The 25,688-nt window shown below is 41.3% G+C and overlaps 1 protein-coding gene across 7 annotated transcripts in view; it reads right to left on the bottom strand.

Annotated features, from left to right (window-relative positions):
• CBLB (Cbl proto-oncogene B) overlaps positions 1-25,688 on the bottom strand; it is a 218,035-nt gene that overhangs the window by 114,429 nt on the left and 77,918 nt on the right. For all 7 annotated transcript variants that reach the window (XM_039487025.1, XM_039487043.1, XM_039487047.1 and 4 more), the window contains one exon: positions 8,486-8,632. In XM_039487025.1, coding sequence (XP_039342959.1) covers positions 8,486-8,632 — 147 coding nt within the window. The remainder of the gene's footprint in view (positions 1-8,485; positions 8,633-25,688) is intronic.

Below are 25,688 nucleotides of genomic sequence, written 5' to 3'. Positions count from 1 at the left end.
GTGCCACTTCCCCCAAAATCCACAAATGGGAGTGACTATGTCCACAGTATGATGAATCCAGCAATACTGCTGAATATTTCATCACCTTTGAGAGACTGTGCACCCTCCACGCAATCCCTGAAGATGAAAAGATGACCACATAGATAACACAACTGACTGGCAGAGCTCTGGACATAGTCAATAAGATGCCTATTGATGATGCTTCAAATTATGGTAAATTTAAGGAACTGGTTTTGAAACAGTTTCAGATTACACCTGAAACCTACAGGGTTAAATTCACGAGTCTTAAGAGGGGATCTGGTTTGAGTAATGTGGCTTATGTAAATGAAATGAGAGATTTGGTAGATAAGTGAGTGAGGGAGAAAGACATTACAAGCTTTGAAGGAATGTGCGATTTGGTTACTCAGGAACAATTCCTGAATATGTGCAGTGAAGATGTAAAACAGTATTTGTGGGGAAAAGGTGGTTGCAGAGGGAGAATTAGCTGAGTTTTCAGACTCTTACAAGCAGTCACAAGCTGCAATTAAACCACTGGCAGAGGGGTACAGGGTTGGTGGAAAGCAGAATCACCGTTTTACCCCTGGGAAAAAGGAGGCTGGGCGTTCACCTCCCCATTGCCCTGTTACTCGTCCCAAATCTCCTGTACAAGCAGAGAAGCCCAAGAGGTGCTATCATTGTAAGTCCACTGAGCACCTGAGGAATAAATGGTCCTTGCTGAGAGGAAACAGGCAGCAAGTAACACATGAAGTTCCTGCTTCTCAGATCCCGGCGGCTGCCTCTTTCCACACAAGCAGCAAAGAATCCTGTGGCACCTTATTGACTAACAGACGTTTTGCAGCATGAGCTTTCGTGGGTGAATACCCACTTCTTCGGATGCAAGAAGAAGTGCATCCGAAGAAGTGGGTATTCACCCACGAAAGCTCATGCTGCAAAACGTCTGTTAGTCTATAAGGTGCCACAGGATTCTTTGCTGCTTCTACAGAACCAGACTAACACGGCTACCCCTCTGATACTCTTTCCACACAGGGTTTTTGTAAAGGTTGCTTCCACACAACCAAGCAATGAGCATATGCATGCTGTTAAACTCAATGGTGAAGTGCTTCTTGGATTGAGGGACATCGGTGCCGAGATTTCTGTGGTTAAGAGGGATCTGATCCAGGAGAAGGATTTGTTCCCAGGGAAAATGGTAGAATTAGAACTGGTGGGAGGTTACAAAGTTCTTGCACCTTTAGCTAAAGTATACATGCAAACTAGTCATTTGCAGGCTGAGCTGAAGTTGCAACAGCAGCACACAATTTTGCACCGTTTCTACTAGGGAATTATTTATTTCATGTGGCAGAATCTGTGCCAGGGTTGGTTAGCAGTGAGAAGGAATCTTGTGCTAAAAGCCATGCATTGGGGGCGGGGGGAGGGGAGAGAGAGTGTCACATGGACTGCTGGGGAAACAGGAGTTCCTCTGTAACAGTGAAAAATGCAGGTCCTGTCTCTGCCCAGGGGAGGGGAATGTTCCACCCTGTAGCAGGGGGGTCACCCCAGCTGCTGACTGACAAGAAGTTGCAGGGGCCAGGGCCTGGCGGGATGCACAGAGACACGTCCCCCAAAGGTGGAAGCTGGGGTCCTGGTGACCGCTGCGGAACAGACCCCAGGGATTCTGTAGCTGGAAGCAAGCCCAACCTGAGTGGAAGGAGGGGAATTTTGCTGGCCAGTGAAGGGTCTGTCATAGCTGGTAGCTGTGAGCCCACAACTGGACCAGGGTCACCTTCCCTTTTGGGAGACACAAGAGTGTCTGACCCAGAGGGGAGCCCAGAAAGGGAAGTCCAGATGGAAGGTGTGGGGGGGGGGGGGGCGAGTGGAGAGTCTGTTCACCTTTTGTAGGGAGGGACTTTCCCAGAAGGGTGAAAAATCTGCATTCAAAATGCCAGACCCCTCTCCTGTGGATCAGGGTTTAAGGGAAAACTGAGGGTCAGGTCTCCCGGATGGGAGCGCCCCCCCAGCTAACCTTTTGGGAACAGAGAGTGGGGTATCCAAGGGGATCTTACCAATCCAAAGCACCCCATTGAAATATGTTGTTCTTGCTATGGTTATAAGAGATAAAACTGTGTTCAAGGCAGGAAGGAAATATCTCTGCATAGGTAAAGCTTCACAAGGGAGTGGGGTCCAGCCCAGGGATTTTATATGTACTGCCTTCGCCGTGGACAATGTCCAAGTCTCTGGCAATAAGTTCAGGAGGAGGGTGTGATGGTGCACCCCATAAGACTTTATGGAAATATGCTTATAAATGTATCTATGACATAACTGGGATATGTTTTATGTTACATATGCCATGTAACATATGAATATATTCATCCTATTTGTATACACGTCATTGTTGTATTCAAAGTTATGAATGTTGGCTGTATACTTGTTTGATTTTAAATAGCCTTAGTAAGGCATTTGGCCAGCTTCTTGTGAAAGGAATGTGCAAATTAAGTGCCCAATCAAGAAACACCTAACAAATGATCTTGGAAGGCTCCAATCCAGATAAGAAGTCTTCCTGGAGACATTCAAGATAGCATGTGGGTGCCTGTAAAAACTCAGTCATGCATGGACATGTGTCTTGCCCATGTGACTCCAAAATTCTATCTTGGAGCTGGACTTTGCATAGGAGAGAGGAGGGGGCCTCCACTCACAATACAATGTCTATTTAAGCCCGTGGAAGACCCCTCCATTTTGTCTTCAGCTGGCTCAAGAGAGAGCCTCTCCCCAAAGGATACCTGAAAGAAACTGGAACAAAGGACAGTAACTACAGGGGGTGTGAGTGATTGCTGGATCCAGACTAGAAAGAGACTAGTCTGTAAAAGGAAGCTTACTGGAACACCTCTGAGGGTGAGGTTTTATCTGTATTCAGTTCTCTCACTGTATTAGGCATAGGCTTGCGAGTTTTATTTTATTTTACTTGGTAATTCACTTTGTTGTGTCTCTTACTATTAGGAACTACTTTCTGTATTTAATAAAATCACTTTTTACTTATTATTTAACCCAGAATATGTATTAATACCTGGGGGGAGAGGGGCAAACAGCTGTGCATCTCTCTCTATCAGTGCTATAGAGGGCAAACAATACAGGGTAAAACGATTTGGGGTTTGGACCCCATTGGGAGTTGGGCATCTAAGTGTTAAAGACAGGACCATTCCTTAAGCTGCTTTCTGTTAAGCTTGCAGTTTGTGGGACGTGGTTCAGACCTGGGTCTGTGTTTGTGGCCGGCAAGTGTGTCTGGCGCAACCAGGCAGGGCTCTGGAGTCCCAAACTGGCAGGGAAAGCAGGGGCAGTAGTAGTCTTGGCATCCCCAAGGGGGTTTCTGTGATCTAACCCATCACAGAGGGAAATTAATGGAATGCCCTCCATGAATGAATCTGTTAAACCCTGTCTTCCTTCAAATACGCTCATGAGACCCACTTCTGTGATGGGTAAGGGAAACTGTCAACTGATGGCTAGATAAATGGTCAGTAGGAACTTCTAATGGTTATCTTACCTATTAATGTATTTTTAATTAAACAATTTGAAACCATCTGGCTGTGCATACAGCTCGCTGTAAATTCTGAAGGAAGACAAGCATGCTATGATACATATATTGGTAACCCGCAGAATGTGCCTTAAAGTGGCTGTAGTGGCCTGATGGTTGTAAAAGAATAATTACAGCAACACATGTTCTTGGAAAAATAACACTTTGCTTATTATAGAGCAGGGGTATGCAACCTATGGTTATGATTTTCAGTGGCACTCACACCGCCCAAGTCCTGGCCACCAGTCCAGGGAGCTCTGCATTTTAATTTAATTTTAAATGAAGCTTCTTAAACATTTTAAAAACCTTATTTACTTTACATACAGCAATAGTTTAGTTATATATTATAGACTTATAGAAAGATCTTCTAAAAATGTTAAAATGTATTACTGGCACGTTGTACCTTAAATTAGAGTGAATAAATGAAGACTCCCACTTCTGAAAGGTTGCCCACCCCTGTTATAGAGCAACAAAATTAAAAGTTTCCAATTCATTTGGGAAGAGCAGTCAAAGAGAAAAATAAGTGTTCAGCACAGATTGGATGCCAGGAATTGATCTTTGAGAATTTACTGTATATCCACATAAAAAAGAAGAGCAGCATGTCTTACTTTGCTGCTAGACAAAACCCAAAGGACACAATAATCTAAAGAGCAGGCCTAGGACATAATGAATCATGACTTTTGTTAAAGCTTCATTTATGATATTTCAAATTAAGTCAGAAAAAAAACCCTGATGTGCTTCCAGCAACAAAACAAGGTGAAAAAGAGATTGTGGGATGGTTTCCAATTATTTTTTTCAAAGAAACTAGAAAATGTTTATAATTGTACTCTGAAAAATCATAACATGATCAGCTATAAACAAAAATAATTCCATCTCTGTGCTCGGGTGACACAAAACATAATTATTTCCATATTTCTCTAGGAGCCAAATCTCAAGGTAATTTACTTAGTGTTTACCTGAGCTAACTCCCATTGTCCTCAGAATAAGGGTAAAGTAAAAATGAGTAAAAGACCTCCGGATAAGGTGTTCTATGAATTATGCACATACCAGAATCCTCGTAGGTATCTGACAGCCCTAATTCAGGAAGGCAATTAAATAGATGCTTACCATGAAGCATGTGCATACATGCTGCCCTGAATAGTGCCGTTTTCCAAAATTTTCATTTGTTTGAACAAAAAAATAAGATTTTTGTTCAAGAAGTTATTGGGGTTTTTTCCCTCTGCAATTAGAATCTCACTCGCAATGTGCTCTCTTTAAAAGTGCTGATGCAAAAGGAGCTTGACACAGGAGGTCAATGAACCAGTACCCATCAAGGCAGCTGTATCTATATTGAAGCAACATACTAATATGCTTACAATGCATATGTCTGTAATAGTTCTTAAGGGCACCTCATTGAAGTTGGTTATATGGGCCAAAATTTTCACATCTAGGTGCCTAAAGTTAGGCTTCTAAATCAGTATTTGGAAACCTAAATATGTGGGCTGTTTTTCCATAGGTCCTACAGCTCCCGCCAACTTCAATGGGATTTTTGGGTGGCCAGCAATCCTGAAAAATCCTATCACTTTTATTTAAGTCTCTAAGGACCCAATCCTGTCATTTCTTCTACAGAGGTAGACCTTTGATCACATGCAAATCCCCATTCACTTCATTGGGGTTCAGCATTGACACAGGAATCTGATGGCAGAGAGCCAGTTGCAGAATTGGGACCTAAATTTAGGTCTAAGGGGCCAAACTTCGGCAGGCTGGTTTGAAAATACTGTCTATGTTTGAGCAATGAATTAAATATTGAACATATTTACCAGTATGAACACTGGAGATTTTATCGTTTATTACATTGTGTGCAACACCCTAAAACTTGAAGCATGCACTAAGTCTAGGAAAGGGATACTTAAGTATTTGCAGACCAATTTGTCATAACACGCCCACTTTAAAGGATGTGACCCCCAAAGGCATATCACCGTGTGTTACTCGATGAATTAAAAGACAATTCATGCCTAAAAGGCTTCAGGCATTTCATTTCATAAAGAGATTAAATGGTAATGCAAGACAATAACTTTTACTCATCTATGTATTCAACATTCATGCTGTTACATGCTTTACTGTTACTTAAACACAATTAACTAAACCTGGGCGAATGCCAAGGACACTGAGAGCAGATTAACTGTTTACTACTGAGAAGTGAGGTTGTTAATCATGGGTGAGTGGTATTTTCTTAAAAAGTCAGCCTACTAACAATAGCAGCTATTTATTGAGGTCTGTCTATGCTTGGCACCATGCAAAACATAACACACATGGTCCCGGCTCAAAGGAATTTACAGTCTAAATTAGAATCCACCTGGAAAGTTTTTTGGTTTTGTTTTTGTTTTTTAAATAGAGAAATTAGATCACCAGGAAAGTGTGGCACAAAAAGAGGATGAACACAAAAGAGTCAAGACAGAGAAGAGAGGCACTAAATCAGGTGGCTCAGGAAAAGCAGATAAAGAGAAGGGGTCAGAAGGAAATGAACAAGGCATTGGTGGAGTTCAGAGTTGGATTTAGATTTATGGTTGCAATCTGCAAGTATCCAGCAAAGAAATGGAAGTTGCAGCTAGGACAGCAGGCAAAGTTACCCAAGGATAGCACATAAAAGGAAAAAGGGGAAGGGACCAAGGAGCAAACTCTAAGGATAACTAAGAAAAGAAGGACACACTAAATGAAAAGTAGAAACGTGCAGGCATTTTAAAACCGGATATTTACAACTTGGCATTTTAACTGACTTTTTTTTTAAAAAGGGGGTGCTCTATCATAGGAGGTTTTAAGTAACATGCCCTGAGCCTTTGAAAATAAAAATAAAAATCCTTAAAAAAATTTTTTTCTGACGCTTGATGTTTTGAAAGATCTTTTGAGCAGGGCCAAATGGCAGCATAAAACATGCTCAGGTCCACCTCTCTTAAAGAGAGGATTAAGAGGTGGCTTGATCAAAGTCTATAAGTACTTATATGGGGAGACAATTTGAGATAGACGGCTATTTTATATTTATTTTATTTATATATTACCTATGGCCATAGTGGACTACCCATCCTTTGAAGTGTCTTAAATCAAGACTGGGTATCTTTCTAAAAGACATGCTCTAGCTCAAGTAGAAGTTAGAGGCTTGACTCAGGAACTGCTTGGTGAAATGCTATGGCCTATGTTATGCAGGAAGTCAAACTAGATGATCATAATCCTTGTGACCTTAAAAATCTATGAATCTCGCCAACCTCTTTTTCTGTTCCTGCCACTATACATGTTTTGTAATGATAAATACTGATAATGAAGGCGTGACAAGACTGTGTTCACATATTCATCTACAGCCGGTGTAAAGCCCATAAAGTGTTTACGAAATAATGTTACAATTATGTTTAAAGTGTTCTATTTAGTTGCCAGTTTTTTTAAACAATCCTGTATGGTCACAACCCCCTCCTTCTTGTACAGCGTATTCTTCTAAAAACTCGCTTCTTTCATTACGCCTCCCAGAACTCATCTACACAGATGTGTTGTTTCCATCTATTCCTGCACTCTAACTGTTATTCCACCTGTCATATCAGAATTGGACTCTAAGGGCCTCAGTGCAGGGACTCCATCTTAACATATTTGTAAAGTAGCACACAAATATAGTCAAACATTACTAATCTGAGAGTATGTGTTAGGCAGTAAACTTGTTCACTGAAAATGGAACAATATGGGGAGGGAACATCAGATTCAGTTAAAGTTCCTAATTCTGTCTTTGGTAATTCTCTTGTAGCAGGACATGTAGGCAAGAACAATATACATTATACGATGCATTGTGGTCCCTTGCAACCCCCCCCCCCCACACACACACCCCAACAGATCTTAAAATTCACCCTAGACGCAATAACCCATCAAAAATGATAAACTGTATTTATTCTACTCCAAGAGTCTCAATTAACCTAAATTATATGGTTTAGACATAATCTTTGGAGTGCCAGTATCTAATTAAGGTGAAACTATCTTTTTCTGACAGTTTGGAGCAAGTGCCTTTTAGTTTACTAGAAGGATGGAAAATATTTCTGGAGTGATGAGACAGCAGCTTCTCACCCTCACCTTCAAGGATCTAAATCATCTCACCTCCACCTGTGTATCTTCTCTCATTTTGACACATTCAGCAGGATTAAGGACAGGAGTAAGTGTTCTATTGTTTTCACTATGAAGATTCTAATGTTACACTGGTTAGCAGAAGAGGATTTTGAGGCAAGTAGTGGTTTTAGTCTGAGATTAGAGGAGAGTACTGTAATTTCTATAACATGGTACTATGAAGAAGAAGTATAGGCCAGTATTTTCAAAACAACTTAAGTAGTATGCAACTTAGCACATGACAGCAGCACCTGCATCTTCTGCTGGTCACCCTAGATTCTCCACTCTCTCTTGCCTAGAGATTAACAAGAACAAAAATTTATATTCCTATCTTGCTCGAAAATTTGGTCTTCGCCTACGTTACTTTCCAAATTTAAGATTTTGCTTAACACATGGAAGGATAAACTAGAAAAGGAAACCACCAGGAAAGTGAAAAGCAAACAGGACTTGTTTATGGAATTTGGAGAAAAGGATCAAAATTCATAGTAATTTTAAGAAAATGAAAAAAATAATGGGTCATGGGTTTTGCACCCTCTACAGCAACACAATTTTAAAGACTAAAAGGAAAACAAAACTTTTTTCCTAATTTTCCTTTCATACCGCCCATAGTTCATTTTTCTTTCCGTGTATTTTTACCTACAGAAGCAGAACTAATGCACCCAACCTTTAATTCTTGAAACTAATAACCATAAAGAAATTAAATGCAAAATCATTATGGCATCTCTGGCAAAAAAATTAATTATCTATTCTATTTGCATTCTTTAAAACAGTACTTCTCTGTATGCATGTTATAAGATAGAATTCACAATGCTTCTAACCAGCAATACTTACTTGTCTCCAAAAAATTTTCTCCAGAATTCTGCAGCATCTGCTTTTGTGATACGGAAGTTGTCACCCTGGAATTGGCCATTAGGAAATATTGCTTTGATTTCCGCCAGCATGTGGCTGAAGATCAGAGACAGCTTTGTAAGGTTTCGCCTGCAATTATAAGAAAAATAAAGAGGGAAAACCTTAACACTATTAATAGGTCTTTCAACTTGCTGTTTATATTATCGTCTGATAAAAGGGAAACAAAGAACCCCCAATTCAAGCCCCAGTAACTAAGTGACTAACACACTTTAGTATATTTTTCATATGTTTTAACATGTATTTGCAATGCAAGTATTCACACATTCCACTGACAATTTATACTTAGCTTTAAGCTACAACTTTCAACAACAGAATAGAATTTGCTTCTGTTTAGCACCTGTTTGTGATAATTCAAGGGATCTCAAAGTTCTTTAATCAAAAAGTATCTTAGGATTGTCTACAAGCCCCATCCTTGTACTGTTTAATTGCTGAATATCAGACAGACAACTACTATGGACTTGGATAATCACTAAATACATTTTCATGTGTGACGTACCACCTTTCAATCCAGTTTTCCAGAGGTGTAAGGACAGTGTTAACTCTCCACTCATTCTGCCTGACACTTTTATTCTCTTTTTGCAGATACGTCCTATTTCTTGTTTTCTTTAATATGCCTCCTCTAGTATTAATGTTTCCTTCAAGTTTTCAGTGGCAAACAAAATCAAGACTTTTGCTACTAGTTCACTTCTGTAAATTTTCAGGTTTCACATCAGTTCATTAACAGCAGCAATTTAGTTTTGGTGAAAAAAAATCCCATTTAGTATAGTGAAAAGAACAATGCATCCTTCAAATCAGATCATCCATTCTTGTGAAAGAGTTTGTGAGAAGAGGCTTTGGGAAGAAAAATTCCCCCATGGCTTTCATTGTGGGGATATCTTTTATCACCTTTAGAAAGATCCAGGGTTTTTAACTCTGTGGTAAAGGCCTCAGGGCCAGCCCACAAATGTAGCAGATCTCTGGATAAATTAATCTTTAAAAATTAAGGGAAGAACCATTTTTGACTACACAAATTAAAAGCCTCCCTTACAACTCTGTAGTGCTGCAAACAATTAAACCAAAACATAATAAAATATGTTTACTGACTATGTGTAACCATTTTCTAATTGCTTGTAGCTTTTTTTTATTTTTTTAAGAGAATAATTCAAAGTTTCTTAAGTTACAAAGTTACTTTTCTAGATACATGAGACGTACAATTGATGAAGTTACCCATGAGAAAAATAAATATTTTTCAGAATAGGAAAAAAAATTTCCCTGCTCACCTAACTCAAATAGTTGAATTGATTTCCAAAAGCCGTCCCAAAAGGAAATGCAACTTAGGACTGACATAAACATGGAAAATTTCAGCCCAAATAGAAGAATACTGAAGAACTCATGAGCAACTGAAAATAGAGAGTTAGAATGGAAGCTGAACTGAAGCTTTTACTATAGGTTTTGCTATCAGGAAAGCTATGATAAAAAGAATAATAAAAACACAAGTCTTTTTAAAAAAAGTGTAATTAATATACTGCCTTGCCTCGCCCCGAAAATGGCTGTGGGGTTAGTTCTTCTGCAGTCTTTAATTAATCCAGTAAAATCAGATGCCTATAATTAGGGTGTCCAACTGTTTCTTGTTTTCTGGATTTGTTCCCCTCCATCTCCTCCACTCCCTAGTTCCTTTGTTCTTTAATTAGGCCCATATGTTCTTTATTTTTACTTCTCAGGACTCAGGCCTGAAACACAGTGCAAGCAATGACCATCTACAGTGACCTTTTCAATCACCAGGGTCCACCTCAGAGTAAATTATATTTTTTAAATCCTCCTCCCACTTCCCATCTGCTCTCCACATCTGGAGGACTGATGCCCATATCATTACAGATTCAACCAGTTCGGGAAGAGCTAAGCGGACAGAAAGTTTGACATGGTCAAACAGTGCATTGATTTCAATAGGACAAGTTGCGCTGAAAGTGAGGTAAGTGATAAAGTATCATGCTGAACACGGGCCAAGTATTAGTGTCTGTTCTATGATCAGGTAGCCATTTAATTATACAACAGTGGCTCTGCCCTGCAAACAACTTAGCTATAGAAAAATTGGGGAAGTAGTCAGAGGCATTATTTTCAAATGAAAAAGTTTTTCTTTGGTTTCATTGAAAATATATTAATGCCCATCTCTTATTTAGTGTTTTCATCAGTAGACCTCAAGTACTTTACAAGGGGAGGTAAGTATCATTATCTCCATTTTACATATGGGGGAAACTGAGGCATAGGGAGGTGAAGTGACTTTCTCAAAATCAAGCAGGCCAACGGGAGAGCCAGGAATGGAACTTAAGTCTCTGTCCAAAGTCCTATCTACTAGACCATGCTGCCCTCTATGCATTTTCTATCTGCTATCCATAAAGAAACCTCCCAAAAAACTGAAATTATTGGTAAGAGTTATGAAACTTCATATTTTTACTGAAATAGATTGGACATAAGTAACATGGACATGGTGAATTACTTACAGTTGCTGAGTTCTCAGTTTAAGTGGTATTTTTAAAATAGACTTACAGATCATTATTAATCAGTGGCTAAGTCACTGAGTTCCCATTTCATAAAATAAACTTTTGAAGCACAATTAGTGCAACAGGTACTTAATACATATTTTACAGAAGAATCCATAGTAGATAGCGGTAGCCCCAATGCACCACCGGAAATCACGATTGACTAGGAGAGTCTTCAGGATCGACCAGTCGATCCCGATCGACTGGTTGGTGACCACTGGCCTAAGCTAAGGCAGGCTTCCTGTGTGCTCTGATCCCATGCTGCTCCCAGAAACAGCCAGCACACCCCCGCGGCCCCAGGGTGGGGGGGAAGGGGTCTCCGCACATAGCTCCTGCCTGCAAGCACCACCGCCGCAGTTCCTATTGGCCAGGACCAGGAACTGTGGCCAATGGAAGCTGTGGGGGTGGTGCCAGTAGAGAGAGGCAGCGGATGGAGCCACATGACCCCCACCAGGGGCCACAGAGGAGCACTGGCTTCTTCCAGGAGTGGCATGGGGCAGGGGCAGGAAGGGAGCCTATCTAAGCCCCGCTGCGCCGTCTACTGGGAGCCACCTGAGGTAAGTGCCACCAGGTGGGAGCCCACACACCAAACCTCCTCCCGGGGCCAGCACCCTGAACCCTTGCCCCAGCCCAGTGAAAGTGAGTGAGGGTGGGGGAGAATGAGTGACAGAGGGAGGGGGGGTGGAGTGAGTGGGGCGGGGCTTTGGGGAAGGGGTGGGGCAGATCCTGGATTGCCTTTAAATTCAAAAAGTGATCTTGGGCGTAAAAAGGTTGGAGACCATTGGTTTAGGCCATGCTGATTAGGCCTCAACTGGAGTAGTGTGTCCAGTTCTGGGTGCCACATTTCAGGAAAGATGTGGACAAACTGGAGAAAGTCCGGGGGGGGCGGGGGAGGAGGACAAAAAACAAACAATTAAAAGGTCTAGAAAACATAACGTATGAGGGAAGATTGAAAAAATTGGGTTTGTTTAGTCTGGAGAAGAGAAGACTGAGGCAGTGTGATATAAATGAAAGGGGGGGAGCTCCCTCTTCTGAACCCCCAGCCAGCAGCTATAAAAATCCCTCTTAGTAGCTGTTCTCCAATTGCTCTACCAGTAAAGGGTTAAAAAGTTTCACTGCTATGCATAGATAAAAGGAAGTGAGTAGGCACCTGGCCAAAAGAGCCAATGGGAAGGCTAGAACTTTTTAAAATTCAAACAGACTCCTCTTTTGTCAGTCTGTTGTTCTCGGGGAGAGGCAGACAGGGAGCAAGCTTGGGCCAGGTATGAAAAATCATCAGTATCATACCTAGAAACTGCTCATCTAAAATTCCAGTTATGTAAATAAATCAGGAAATGTCTAGGAAGGCGTGATTAGGTTTATCCCTTTTATTTCTTTATGGCTTGTGGATTCCTCTGTGCTAAGCCCAGGTGCTTTTGTTTTGCTTGTAACCTTTAAGCTGGACCTCAAGAGAGAGCTGTTCTTGATGCTTAATCCTTGTAATTGTTTTTTTTTAATCTAGCAAAAGCCTAAATCCCAGATGAATTTTCTTTTTTTTTTGTTTATTAATAAAATTTACCTTTTTAAAGAACAGAATTGGATTTTTGTGTCCTAAGACATTTGTGCACGTGTTTAATTAGCTGGTGGCAACAGCTGATTTCCTTCGTTTTTCATCTCAGCTCTTCCCCAGAGGAGGGGTGAAAGGGCTTGAGGGTACCCCACAGGAAGGAATTCTCAAGTGCACCTTCCTGGGTTTGCAGGTGGCAGGGGCAGCATCCTCCAAAAAATCAGAAAAGCTGTAACCTTGGGAGTTTATTAAGTTAAAAGAGCCAAGTATAAATTTTAGAGTCCTTTTAATCTTCCCACCTGCACTCTGCACTGCACTGTGGGGAATCAGCCTTGACAGGGGGACATAACAGTTTTCAAGTGCATAAAAGGTTGTTACAAGGAGGAGGGAGAAGGACAAGGATAGGACAAGAAGCAATGGGCTTAAATTGCAGCAGGTTCAGTTTAGGTTGGACAATTAGGAAAAACTTCGTAACTGTCAGGGTAGTTAGGTAATGGAATAATTTGTCTAGGGACGTTGTGAAGTATCCATCACTGGAGGTTTTTAAGAACAGGTTGGACAAACACCTCTCAAGGATGGTCTAGAGAATACTTAGTCCTGCCTTAAATGCAGGGAACCAGACTAGAAGACCTCGAGGTCCCTGCTAATCCTACGATTCTATGATTCTAAATAAAAACTTGTGGTCAGGGTATTGGAATGAGAGAGAAAACAGTAACATTAGCGGGTAAAATTGTCTAACACATACATCATATGAAAGAAAGCAATACATTGTCCCATCACTGCATGATAAAGGCCTAGTAATCTTATACCAAAATTAGAGTGATGTTTTTATGGATCCAAACACAGAGGTTGTAATTCACTTTAATGATGTTTTCGTTAATAACATTTCAGGTTATATAACATTTCCCCCAAAGTGACAGCACCATAAGGTTATAAATGTAAGATGCCTCACTTAAAATCTGGTATGAATTCCCTTATATTAAAAAAAGGCAAAGTAATCTCATTCTTGTTTATACAGATAAATGCAAACCAACGTCAATTCCCTTCTAATAATTTAACCAACTTGAATAATGAAGGGAAAACAAACCTGAAATACTACACAAGAAATGTAGGAACAACCCTGCAAAGGCTTACTATCAACTGTAGAGCTAGCGTCTCTGCTGTGGTCAGCACAGCTAAGAGTGGCAAGGCAGAAAGGTCTCTGCATCAACCGTCGCTTTCCCTAATCTTGGGGCGGCTCTAAATCATGCTCAGCTGCACAGTCCCCCTAATAGGCTCTACTGCAGCAGGGGATTGCCAGAGTGTGGCAGAACTCCAGCCATTACTTCACCACTATGCTCCCAATATGCCCCCTATGTTGTGGCCAGAAGGAAAGAGGCACCACAAAGCCAAGTATACAGATTCTACATCATCTGGGGATTCCTCTATGCTAGGGGAACAGCTGAATAAGATGGCTTTCTGCCTGCCTTATACCACCAATGCAGCCCTCAGCAGATGGATCAGGTGGCCAGAATCTTGCCTATGGTGTTTATATTTGAAGGATATGAAGCTAAAACTGATATGGGGTGTACTGTGTTGTCTAAGGGTGGTGCATGGAAGTAGGACTTTAGTGCTTCTTGTTTTCTTCTCAGGGAGTGCAATTCACCTTGATTTGGGAAATGTGTTACCACCCTCATCCCCCCACAGAGGAGCTACACATAGGATCTCCCTGTGGAGTTGCTCTACCGAAGTGGCTGCGCACTCCCTGAATGCTGGCTGCGCACTCCCGTGACAGCCAAGAAGCCACACTGGTATAGTACTAAGTGCAGACCAGAAAAGAGGCTTCAAACCACATTTATGTGGCTCCAGAAGTAACTGGCTTGCAGGGTCTACAGCTACTATTTAAGCATACGGGCACCCTGGTACTGGCTTGGAGGTGTTAACTTCTTCTCTTGAACTGTCCCACACTCCACTTGTATAGAGCCTAAATATCCCTGCTTTTGAGTGCAGTGAATTTCACCCTGTATGTGAATGTCTTTTCTTCTTTCAGGAACTGAAGTTGTGGTGATGGCTAGAAAAGTGAACTGTCATCTTATAAACAGAGCACAGTTCATTATAATACATGACTGCAGTTCCCCTGCATTAATTAGGGCTAATAAACCATAGTATAAGGAAGATAGTCTAGTGGCTAAGGGACTGGACAGATTCCAAAGACCTGTTTTCATTTCCCACCTCAGCCACCAATGTCCTATATGACACTGGGCAAATCACTTCATTTTTAATACCTCCCTACCGCACAGGAGTGTTGTGAAGAGTTCTATTAATGACTGTGAGGTGCTCAAATGCTAAGGGCCCAAATATTGAACTATTTTAATAATGAACTGGTGTAGAAGATAACACTTGGGTTTTTAAGTTCTCTATAGATCCAGACAGCCCTTCTTTCCAAAGTCCCAAATTCATATAGGAATCCCATATGTACTTCACAGAAGGCACGGTGCAAGTGAGCACATGCCGGTATGCCTATTCTACAAGCACTACACTGGCACAGCTGCTGCACTCCGCCCACACTGCTGTAGCCCTGTAGCATACACTTACGACAGTGACAGAGGGGTTTTCCATCACTCCAGTAAATCCACCCCCTGGAGAGACAGTAGCAAGGTCAATGGAAGAATTCTTCTTTTGACCTAGCTGTGTCTACGCTGGGGGTGAGGTTGACCTAACTACATTGCACAGGGTAAGACATTTCTCACAGCCCTCCATGACGTTGCCAGGTCAAGCTAAGTTTTAGGTGTAGACCAAGTAATCCATGGCAGAATAGAGGAAGCCATGATGCAGGAAGGGATCAGATCCTTTTTTCTGGATTGCCACATGGAAATCAGAAGTACAAATTAAAGTCATCTTATACAGAAAAATTACTCTGTGGTAATACTTGGGAATATCTTGCCACTAATTAACTGTATATAGACTGCATTTTATAGGCTGCATGACTCACTCCTCCATCTGCCACCTGCCCAACACCTACTGAGATGCAAGTACTCCTCTGCTGGGTCAGCCTGATCTCCAACGCATAGGCAATTAGACTTTTCCATTCCCCATTCAGGCTGAGTTTCCACAGCCCACCTGAACCCATTCAGTATCTTCAACTTCTACGCAGAGATAGAGTCCTAAAGCATTGACACAGAGTCAATAAGCATTCTGGAAACGTGTTTTGACAAAAACCCTGTATGCTGCAGTAAAGGCTGTATTTTGTTCACATTGAACATATACACCTCTACCTTGATATAACGCTGTCCTTGGGAGCCAAAAAATCTTACCACGTTATAGGTGAAACCGCGTTATATCAAGCTTGCTTTGATCCACTGCAGTGCGCAGCCCCCGCCCCCCGGAGCACTGCTTTACCGCGTTATATCCAAATTCATGTTATATCGGGTGGCGTTATATCGAGGTAGCGGTATAGGTATCTAATAGATAATCTATGGAGGGTCAAATTTTCAGTTGGTAGCGTTCCAGCGCAGTCAAGGGATGTGCACGATGGTCAATGGAGCTCTGCTGACTTGCACCAATTGAGGATCTTCTCCAGAGACTATACTTTTTTTCATTTCTAACTGTAAGAGTATATAAATGTTCAAAGCAATTAGCCTACATTATGAAGCAATTGCTTGTCAGAAGCAGTTTTCGAAAACAAAGCCATCTGAGATTCATACACTTCAGCCCAGAAGGAATTTTCATCACTCTATTATAATCATCTGAAAATGGGGCTTAATAAAGAAAATATTATGGTATGTCAACTGTAATAGCTAGAGTGGCACTAGCAAGTAATAAAGATTTTTAAAGAGAAGTTCTACCCCTCAGTCTCTATAAAATAGGAAATTTAAGCATGCTTGAGATGGAACAACATTAAAAACTTGGCTGTGCCAACATTTCATGCTGCACATGAAAGCAAAATTTTATTTTATGGGAGGCGGTGCAGTCCGGCTCACACGGCAGTTGGAAGACCTGGGTTCCAATTCCTGGTCCTGCCACTGATCTGCTGTATGTTTGATAAACTAGTACACTTTTGTGCCTCTGTTTCCCAGTCTCTGAAATGGGAATAATGATAAACACTCCGAGATCTACAGATCAAAAAGCCCCAGAGAATACACTCATCATCATAGTCATTAGATAGGACCATTATGTACCTAAATATACAAAGCGAAACAGAGGTCCCCATGTCTTCCTCCATCTTTGTAATCACTGAATGGCCCATAAAATAAATCAGACAATTTTTATTACAAAGACACATTGATAAACTGTACTTAAACGTATGCAAATAAACTGAAACACACATCTGCCTGCCTATTATTTTCTTTAGAGTCCATTCTATGCAGACAGCTTTTATTGTATGCGACCAGTTGCCTCTTGATTAAAGTAACTGCTCTGCTTCTCGTATTGCAATAAATGTCTATATAGTCCTAGAAATCTCTAACCATGTGCAAGAGAAGTCAGATTCTCTAGGAGGTATAACATGAATGACAGACTGTTTAATTGTGCAGTTACATCATGCTGAAAATTAGATTACTATGAGGTTGCTTCCTTTGATGCATTTAATAAATGATTTTTTATCTTTGCACAAGAGTACAGATTTGTTAGGCAGCAATCTGCCACAGTAAGTTATGTGATCACTCATGCTGTCAGGTTTTCAAGTTCAAAAAATGCAACACAATCCCTCTTTCATTAGGAAAGCACCAGAGTGAAGTCTATTAGATCTAAAATGTCTTTATATCAAGACTAAATCAGCAAACACTTTTGTAAATCATGTCTAAAACAAAAGTAGTTCAATCAACTATTAAAGAAAAAATAAGCCACTGTATAATTTTTATTTGGAATATATACATACACTAAGAAAGCTCTGTTAACTTGGAAACCTGCAAGTCATAAGTGTTTATGAATTTAGAAGCAAGTTTGGAGAACATTCATAAGGTGAACTGATGGTTTTTTTAAACTCTAAAATATAAAAAGCAAGTTGATAAAGCTTTAAAATCCAAAGCATACACAAAGTTCATGTTCCCATGATCAGTTATATTTAAAATAAACATTTCAGATCCACGTGTTCCGGATACAGTAAGACTCACAGGATATTGCACTCAGCAACAGTAAGGGAGGAAGGATGGTCTTGGGGTTAGGGAACAGGCCTTGGAGTCAGGAAGGCTTGGGTTCTCTCTCCCTGGCTCCATCCCTGTGTGACCATGTATGTCACTTAGCCTTTGTTCCTCAGTTTCCCAATCTGTAAAGAGGAGATAACACTTCCTTATCTCGCAAAATCATTGAGAGACTTAAGCTTTTAAGCTTGAAAGCTTGTCTTTCACCAACAGAAGCTAGTCAAATAAAAGATATTACCTCACCCACCTTGTCTCTCTTCATTAATATAGTATTTTTAGATGTTCCGTTACCATGGTGGTTAGAACCACAGACATGCCAATAAAACTAACTGTGCCTCTTCTATAAATGCTGAGTATCTCTTCCTTCCCCTTCAACCCCAAATTAACACATTTCTTCAATACCTGACAGCTTTCCTCCTGCAAAGAATGAAATACAGTCTCCTTCTGACATGAGTACCAGGCTGTCAATCATCAACTGCCAATGCTGTAAGAAATGCCATGATCAGGACTGCACTGGAGTTTATCCATAAATTACCTAGGACGAATGTCAGAAGATATACATAATGGGACTGCCAACGTCTGTGATACCAGCCAGTAACATTTCACTTTCTGCAACCTGATGCCACTCTGGCCCCAGCCTCATTCCTTTCTCCTACTCCCCTAGAACTTTCTTCTTGTCTTATAGACAGAAAACGGGTGTGTGTGGGGGGACAACAGGGGACAAAACCAAGAGTGGACCAGTGTCCCATTCCATGTAACTGTAGATGATTGGTTGCATGGGATACAACCATCTAATGTTAACAAATTATCCCTACTTAATGAATTGAGGGAAGTAAAAACAACTGAAGATTGTTGCTAGTATGCCCTGTGAGAGAAAATTGTTTCTAGCCTCTGGGGGTCAGTTCATCTCTGAGATGCATGTAGAAATCACTTTTAAAAGCATGGGAATGGAGGGAGCATGGTCCGGTGTCTGAAATATGGGTCTGGGAGTCAGAATAATTGGAGCGCTAATTCCTAGTTCTGCCAAAACACCATGGGAAAGTCACAAACTCTCTGCCTCAGTTTATTCACCTGTAAAGTGGAAATGAGAATACCTCCTTCCCTCGGGTACTGTGAGGTTTAACAAACAAATAAATACACTGAGGACTTTGAATGAAAAGCACTGCGTAAATGTAAATTGTATTGTGTCATCTCATATATGCATAACCAGTCATTTATACACAAGTAATTACCACTTTTTTCATGAATCCTGGAAAAGTTGAGTTTGCCAACAACAGGAAAGAACTTACTCATAACATTTATCCTCTGGGTAAATGCTTAGCCAGTCCTTTTCTGCCAAGTGCTGAACGAGCATCATACAATCTCAGTGCTTGAAAAACTGGAAGTTTCCTAAGGGGGCGGGGGATTGCTGAAACAAAAGAAGTTGCTCACCAGTGTTACCTCACACCTTCATTCTTCCCCTCAATTTAAAAACCACTTTAAAGCCTCCCCTATTGGTGTTCCTTCCCTTTTCTTGTTTCTATAGGAGGAATGATGAAAAAAGAAAGCCAAAAAGAAAGAAACAAGGTAGGCAAAGAATGAAAATCCTTGCCATTGGAAACTCTTAGACCACAAGTACTACTTCTAGAGTACTGCTTCTTTCCTTAGCAGCTCTTCCCCTCTCTCCTCTTCTTCAGTTAGAAACTGCTGTGGTATGTAACTGTCTAGTTCCCAATCAGGTCTTTTATCAGTGGACTATATTTGGGGTGGCTCAAAAGCAGCCACTCCATACCCAAAATAAGCTGACCTTTGTTAACAATAAGCACTAAGGTTCTCCTGAAGTCTGAGGCTGTGCAGCCCACAAGCTGGTTACCCAGAGAGTAAACATTACACAGCTCCCCCAGTACAAAAATTGAGGTTGTTGAGGCAGTGCCTTATATATTTATGTGAATAGGTCTCATTGCCACTATACCACAAGACTATCCATGGGATGAAAAATATGTAATCATTATTCTCGCAAAGAAAGAACCGTAACCAAAGTTAAACTTAGCCCTTACAAAATAGAATAGCTAATTCAGAGGAATTGGATTTTTAAAATGAGATCAGTTTTGTGCTATTATCCAAAAACCTGAATCCTGTTCCCACAAGTGGCCATAAACTCTGTAAGCTTATACAGAGCTCAGCATCAAGCTAACAAAAAATCTAGAGAGCACTAGCCACGGAAATAAATATGAAGTGTTGACTAAAATTGATTTTGTGGGCAGACTTCATAGCTCATGTACTAGGTAATGCATATGGACTCTTTCACCTTTAAGTCTCCAGTTTAAATCCAGCCCATAAAACGTGTCATACCTATCTGATGTTCTATGTGATACTGGTTAGCAGCCTCAGTTCGGCGTAATGTTAAGCATCCACATCAATAAAACCTGATTAGTCTTCAAACCCATATCAATAGCGTAAAGAAGACAAACACTGAATGTCTATGGAAACCAAAGTGTGCGCTCATCTCTCAGGTCACACTAAGAAACAATGATGGAGTAAGATGGGGAAAATAAACAATGCCATGACGTGCTGTAGCTTTAATGTGTGTGTATATATATATATATATAATATACACACACACACACACACACACACCTCCATTCCCCATATAGCTGAAGAGATACCAGACACAGTCAGGTTGAACAAGTCCCAAAGACTTACTTTAGTACACTTAGTAAGTCAGTATGTTAGGTAAGTAACAGTTTACAAAGACAACAGTTGATGATCAGCCAAAATTAACATCTTAGTTAAAATGGGGGAAGAGAGAAGAGAGCCAAACTCAAATCCACTAATTCATACTGACTAAATAAATGGTTTAATATTTACAAATCTAAATACTCTGTAAACAGTTAATCTCATTACATTATCAGTAACAAACTAAGCACTAACATATTTATTGATTTTACAACAGTAGCTCTTAATTGAGCTATTAAATTGTCTACAGAAAAAACATGATTTAATGTAACTAAAGCTGATGTGTCTAGAAGCAAAGCATAGTGGATGTTAATTTGTCTACTTCTATTCACCGATCAACCATTATTACACCCTTCTACTCATGAACAGTTGCTTAGAATCACTCTTTCTGCTCCTTTGGCACTTCTCTAGACAGCCTTTAAAATGAATACTAAGATCTGAACGCGTTAATTTAATATTGCTTTATGTTATAGGCCAAATGATGTATCTATAAACAGTTCTGAAGTTTGTCCGAAGTGCCTGAAAATTAGGATAGGTGCTTTCTATTTATATATTAATTGAAATAAATAATGAATATGTAGAGATGTGGCAGTCATGTTGTTTTCAGTGGGCTTTAAATATGTTTATTTACAATTATGACCAACAAAAAAAGATGATTTCCCTAACATGCTCTCAGCTCACAAGAGAGCTGTACTTCACTAAACACAATATAAAACCTTTCAAACAGCATTGCTGAAGTGAATTATGTTGATGTGGCAGAGACGACGTCTACCTATGGGTATGGCTACACTTACGGTTTGCAGCGCTGGTAGTTTGCAGCACTGGTCATCCAGCTGTGTAGGAGCAGCGCTGGTGTGTGGCCACACTCACAGCTACCAGCGCTGGTGTGTGGCCACATTTGCAGCATTTGCAGCGCTGTTAGGAGTGCTGCATTATGGGCAGCTATCCCAGCATTCAAGTGCACCAACGTGCTTTTCAAAAGAGGGGGGTGGAGGGTGGTGTACTGTGACAGGGAGCTGGGAAGATAGAGAGTGGATTTTTGGAGCCAACACTGTGTGTTAGCTTCCTGGATTGGAAAAATCACAAAATGTTCATGAGCCCTTAGTCTTAACTCTAATTGCAAACAGCCTGCCTCCAACACGGACTGCCCCCTGTTTCACTCTGTGGTGTACTGTGACAGGGAGCGGGGAAGAGAGAGATTGGAAAAATCACAAAATGTTTGCGAACCCTAACAGCCTGCATCCAACACTGTTTCCCCTGCCTCTCATTTGATCGTTCACAGCCAGGTATAGATAGCTCCTGTTTGCTGTGATCAGTGTTTGTTTTTATAGATAAGCAGTTCAAACGGAGCTCGATCGGCTCCGTTCTGTTTCATTCACTCTGCCTGCCTGCCTCTCATTTGATTGTTTACAGCCAGGTACAGAACGGAGCTCCGATCGGAGCTCATTCACAACAAAACAAAGAGAGGCTGCATAACAAAACAAAGAGAGTAATTTATAAAAGCATTCTGGGATACACCCTTATACCCTGGAGGCCAATCACAGCGCTGGTGTGTGGCCACACTTGATGACCAGCGCTGCAGCACCAGCGCTGGAATCCTTATTCCCCATGCTGAGTGAGGTGTACGGCCAGCGCTGCAGCCAGGGAGTTGCAGCGCTGGAAGTGCCCTGCAGGTGTGGCCACTTACTAATTGCAGCGCTGGTGGAGGCTTTCCAGCGCTGCAAGTCGCCAGTGTAGCCATAGCCTATGTGTTTTTACAGTAAGTGCCTCGCCCAATGGTGCCCTGATCTTGACTGGGGAGCTACAAATAATACATGCTACCAATATATTATAGTCAGGGCTGGCAGAACCAGTTGCTTATAATTTTGTCAGATTAGCTGCTCAAAAATGTTACAGTCCAGGTGTCTCCCTTAGTAAATTTTTGGGGCAAAATTTAAACCAAAATGGTTAAGTCATTTCCAAGAATGCAGCAAAGGTAAAGGAGCTCACTGAGGACCTTGCTGGACCATTAATGCTGATTTTCAGTAAGTCTAAGGGTATGGCTACACTTACGGTTTGCAGCACTGGTCATCCAGCTGTGCAGGGCCAGCGCTGGTGTGTGGCCACACTCACAGCTACCAGCGCTGGTGTGTGGCCACATTTGCAGTATTTGCAGCGCTGTTGGGAGTGATGCATTATGGGCAGCTATCCCAGCATTCAAGTGGCCACAAGGTGCTTTTCAAAAGAGGGGGGTGGAGTGGGGTCTAGTGTGACAGGGAGCGGGGGGGGGGGAAGAGAGAGGGGATTTTTGGAGCCAACACTGTGTGTTTAGCTTCCTGCATTGAAAAATCAGAACATGTTTCCGACCCCTTAGTCTTAACTCTTAATTGCAAACAGCCTGCAGCCAACACGACTCCCCACTGTTTCACTCCCTCCCTGACTGCCTCTCATTTGATTGTTTACAGCCAGGTACAGATGATCACAACAAACAGGAGCTCTGTTTGTTTAGATAAGCAACAGAGGAGCTCCGGAGCTCCGATGGGAGCTCGTTCATAACAAAACAAAGAGAGGCTGCATAACAAAACAAAGAGAGTAATTTATAAAAGCATTCTGGGATACATCCTTATACCCTGGAGGCCAATCACAGTGCTGGTGTGTGGCCACACTTGATGACCAGCGCTGCAGCACCAGCGCTGGAATCCTTATTCCCCATGCTGAGTGAGGTGTACGGTCAGCGCTGCAGCCAGGGAGTTGCAGCGCTGGAAGTGCCCTGCAGGTGTGGCCACTTACTAATTGCAGCGCTGGTGGAGGCTTTCCAGCGCTGCAACTCGCCAGTGTAGCCATACCCTTAGAGCACAGGGAAGTTCCAAAAGACTGAAAGAAAGCTAATGTTGTGCCAATTTGTAAATAGGGTAAACAGGATGACCCAAGCAATTATACAAGCATCAGCCTGAAATGGGTCACAGGCAAGATAATGGAGCAGCTGATATGGGACTTGATAAATAATTAACTAAAGGAGGGTCATGTAATTAAAGCAAATCAACATGGGTTTATGGAAACTAGATTCTGTCAAACTAACTTGATTTTTTTTTATAATAGTAATAGCATTCATATAATGTACTTAGATTTTTGCTAGATGTTTTGACTTGGTGCTAAAAACTAGACCAATATAAAATTAACATGGCACACATGAAATGGATTAAAAATTGGTTAACTGATCGTGTAAGTGGGGAACAGTCACTGATGAGATCTGTTTCCAGAGGGGTCCCACAGGAAGCAGTTCTTAGTTTATACTATTTAAACTTTATCAATGACCTGGAAGAAAACAAAAGCACTGATAAAGTTCACAAATGACACAAAAATTGGGGGAGTGATGAATAATGGCGAACAGGTCACTGATTTAGAGTGATCTAAATCACTTGGTAAACTGGACATAAGGAAACAACATGCATTTTAATACAGCTAAATGTAAATGCATATATCTGGGAACAAAGATTGTAGGCTATACTTACAGGATTGGGGCTCTTTCCTAGGAAGCAGTGACTGAAAAAGATTTGAGGAGGTGGCTCCCAGTGTGCTGCTGTGGCCAAAAGAGCTAATGTGATTCTGGGATGCATGACCAGAGGAATCTCAAGTAGGAGTAAAGAGGTTTTTTCACCTCTGTATTTGGCACTGGTGCGACTGCTGCTGGAATAGTATCCAGTTCTGGTGTCCACAATTCAAAAAGGATGTTGATAAATGGGAGAGGATTCAGAGAAGATGCAAAAACAATGATTAAAGGGTTAGAAAGTATGCCTTACAGCGACCGATTCAAGAAGCCCAAGCTATTTAGTTTAAAGAGAATATTAAGGGGTGACATGATTATAGTCTACAAGTAACTCTTCAGGGACAAAACACTGAACGAGCTCTTCAATTTAGCAGAGAAAGGTATAACAATGTCAGAAAGCTAGACAAATTCAGACTGGAAATAAGGTGTAAAATTTTAATGGTGAGAGTAACTAGCCATTGCAACAATTTATGAAGGGTTGTGGTTGATTATCCATTACTGACCTTTTTAAATCAAGACTGGATATTTTTCTATAAAATACACTCTAGGACAGTGGTCCCCAACGTGGTGCCCGCAGACGCCATGGCGCCAGCCGGGGCATTTATGTGCGCCCGCCTAGTGCCCAGCAGGGGAGAGAAGCCGCGGCCCGGCGCCTGCCGGGGAGAGAGAACTCGGGGCTGCAGGTGCCGGTGTTCTCTGTCCCTGGCAGGCACCAGGGACACCAGAGGCTGCGGCTTCTCTCCGGCTTCTCCAGGGCTGCAGGTGCAGTTCTCTGTCCCCGGCAGGCACGGGGCCACGGCTTAAGCTGGAGAGAAACTGCGGCCCCACGCCTGTCGGGGACAGAGAACTCCAGGGCTGCAGGCTTCATTGTGTGTTAAAGTAAGAATAATAAATATACTTGGACCAGCAGTTCAACAATGTTTTACTTTTAAAAATAAGATGAAAACTGTTTATGATATTTATTTTGTAAAAACTCCTCAATTTTTCTTACAGGTAGATAAAAAAGAGCAAATTCACATGGTAAGGTGAAAGAGTAATTGCCGAATAATTTAATTAATACCTTTTACATGTAAAATTACCTATTTATCTTATGGATTCATATATTATGTGATATTAAATATGACATTTTTTCGTATTATTTAATGTACAAAAACAAAATAAGCCTTGAAAAATTGTTGGTGCCCACCACACTCTTCTGAAAACACAAATGTGCTACTGGCCACAAAAAGGTTGGGGACCACTGCTCTAGGAATTACTTTGGGGATGTTGCATGACCTGTGTTATATAGAAAGTCAAACTAGATTACCATAATGGTCCCTCCCAGTCTTAAAAATCTATGGAAGTTTTTGAATCAATGAAAGAATCATTTTACAAAAAATCTGGGGAGGTTGTTTGCTAGGGAGGGTGGAGGAATTTAAGCTTTGAAGCAAGGACCTGAAGTTTGGCAGTCGGTGGCCTTTGTGTCAGGGGTGTGCCTTTTGCCATCCCTGACACAATATGCTCAAATCTGGTCAAATTTAGAAGCCCTTGAAAAACTGCAGTTCACACACACTCTGTAGAGACCTTCAAAGATTCCTTCCTGACTGAGAAAGCTCAAGGCTCTGAAAGTTCCTAATGCTGACTAGACCATTCATGCTCCATCCCCACAGTGTGACTGAACATGTTCCAGCTCAGGGCTACAGCGCTGAAGCCAGATTTTCCCAGT

This window comes from Mauremys reevesii, linkage group 1 (assembly GCF_016161935.1).
Source record: "Mauremys reevesii isolate NIE-2019 linkage group 1, ASM1616193v1, whole genome shotgun sequence".
NCBI classification, from domain to species: domain Eukaryota; kingdom Metazoa; phylum Chordata; order Testudines; family Geoemydidae; genus Mauremys; species Mauremys reevesii.
Note: the sequence above shows the minus strand (reverse complement) of the source record. Positions and strands in the feature narration are given on the sequence as shown.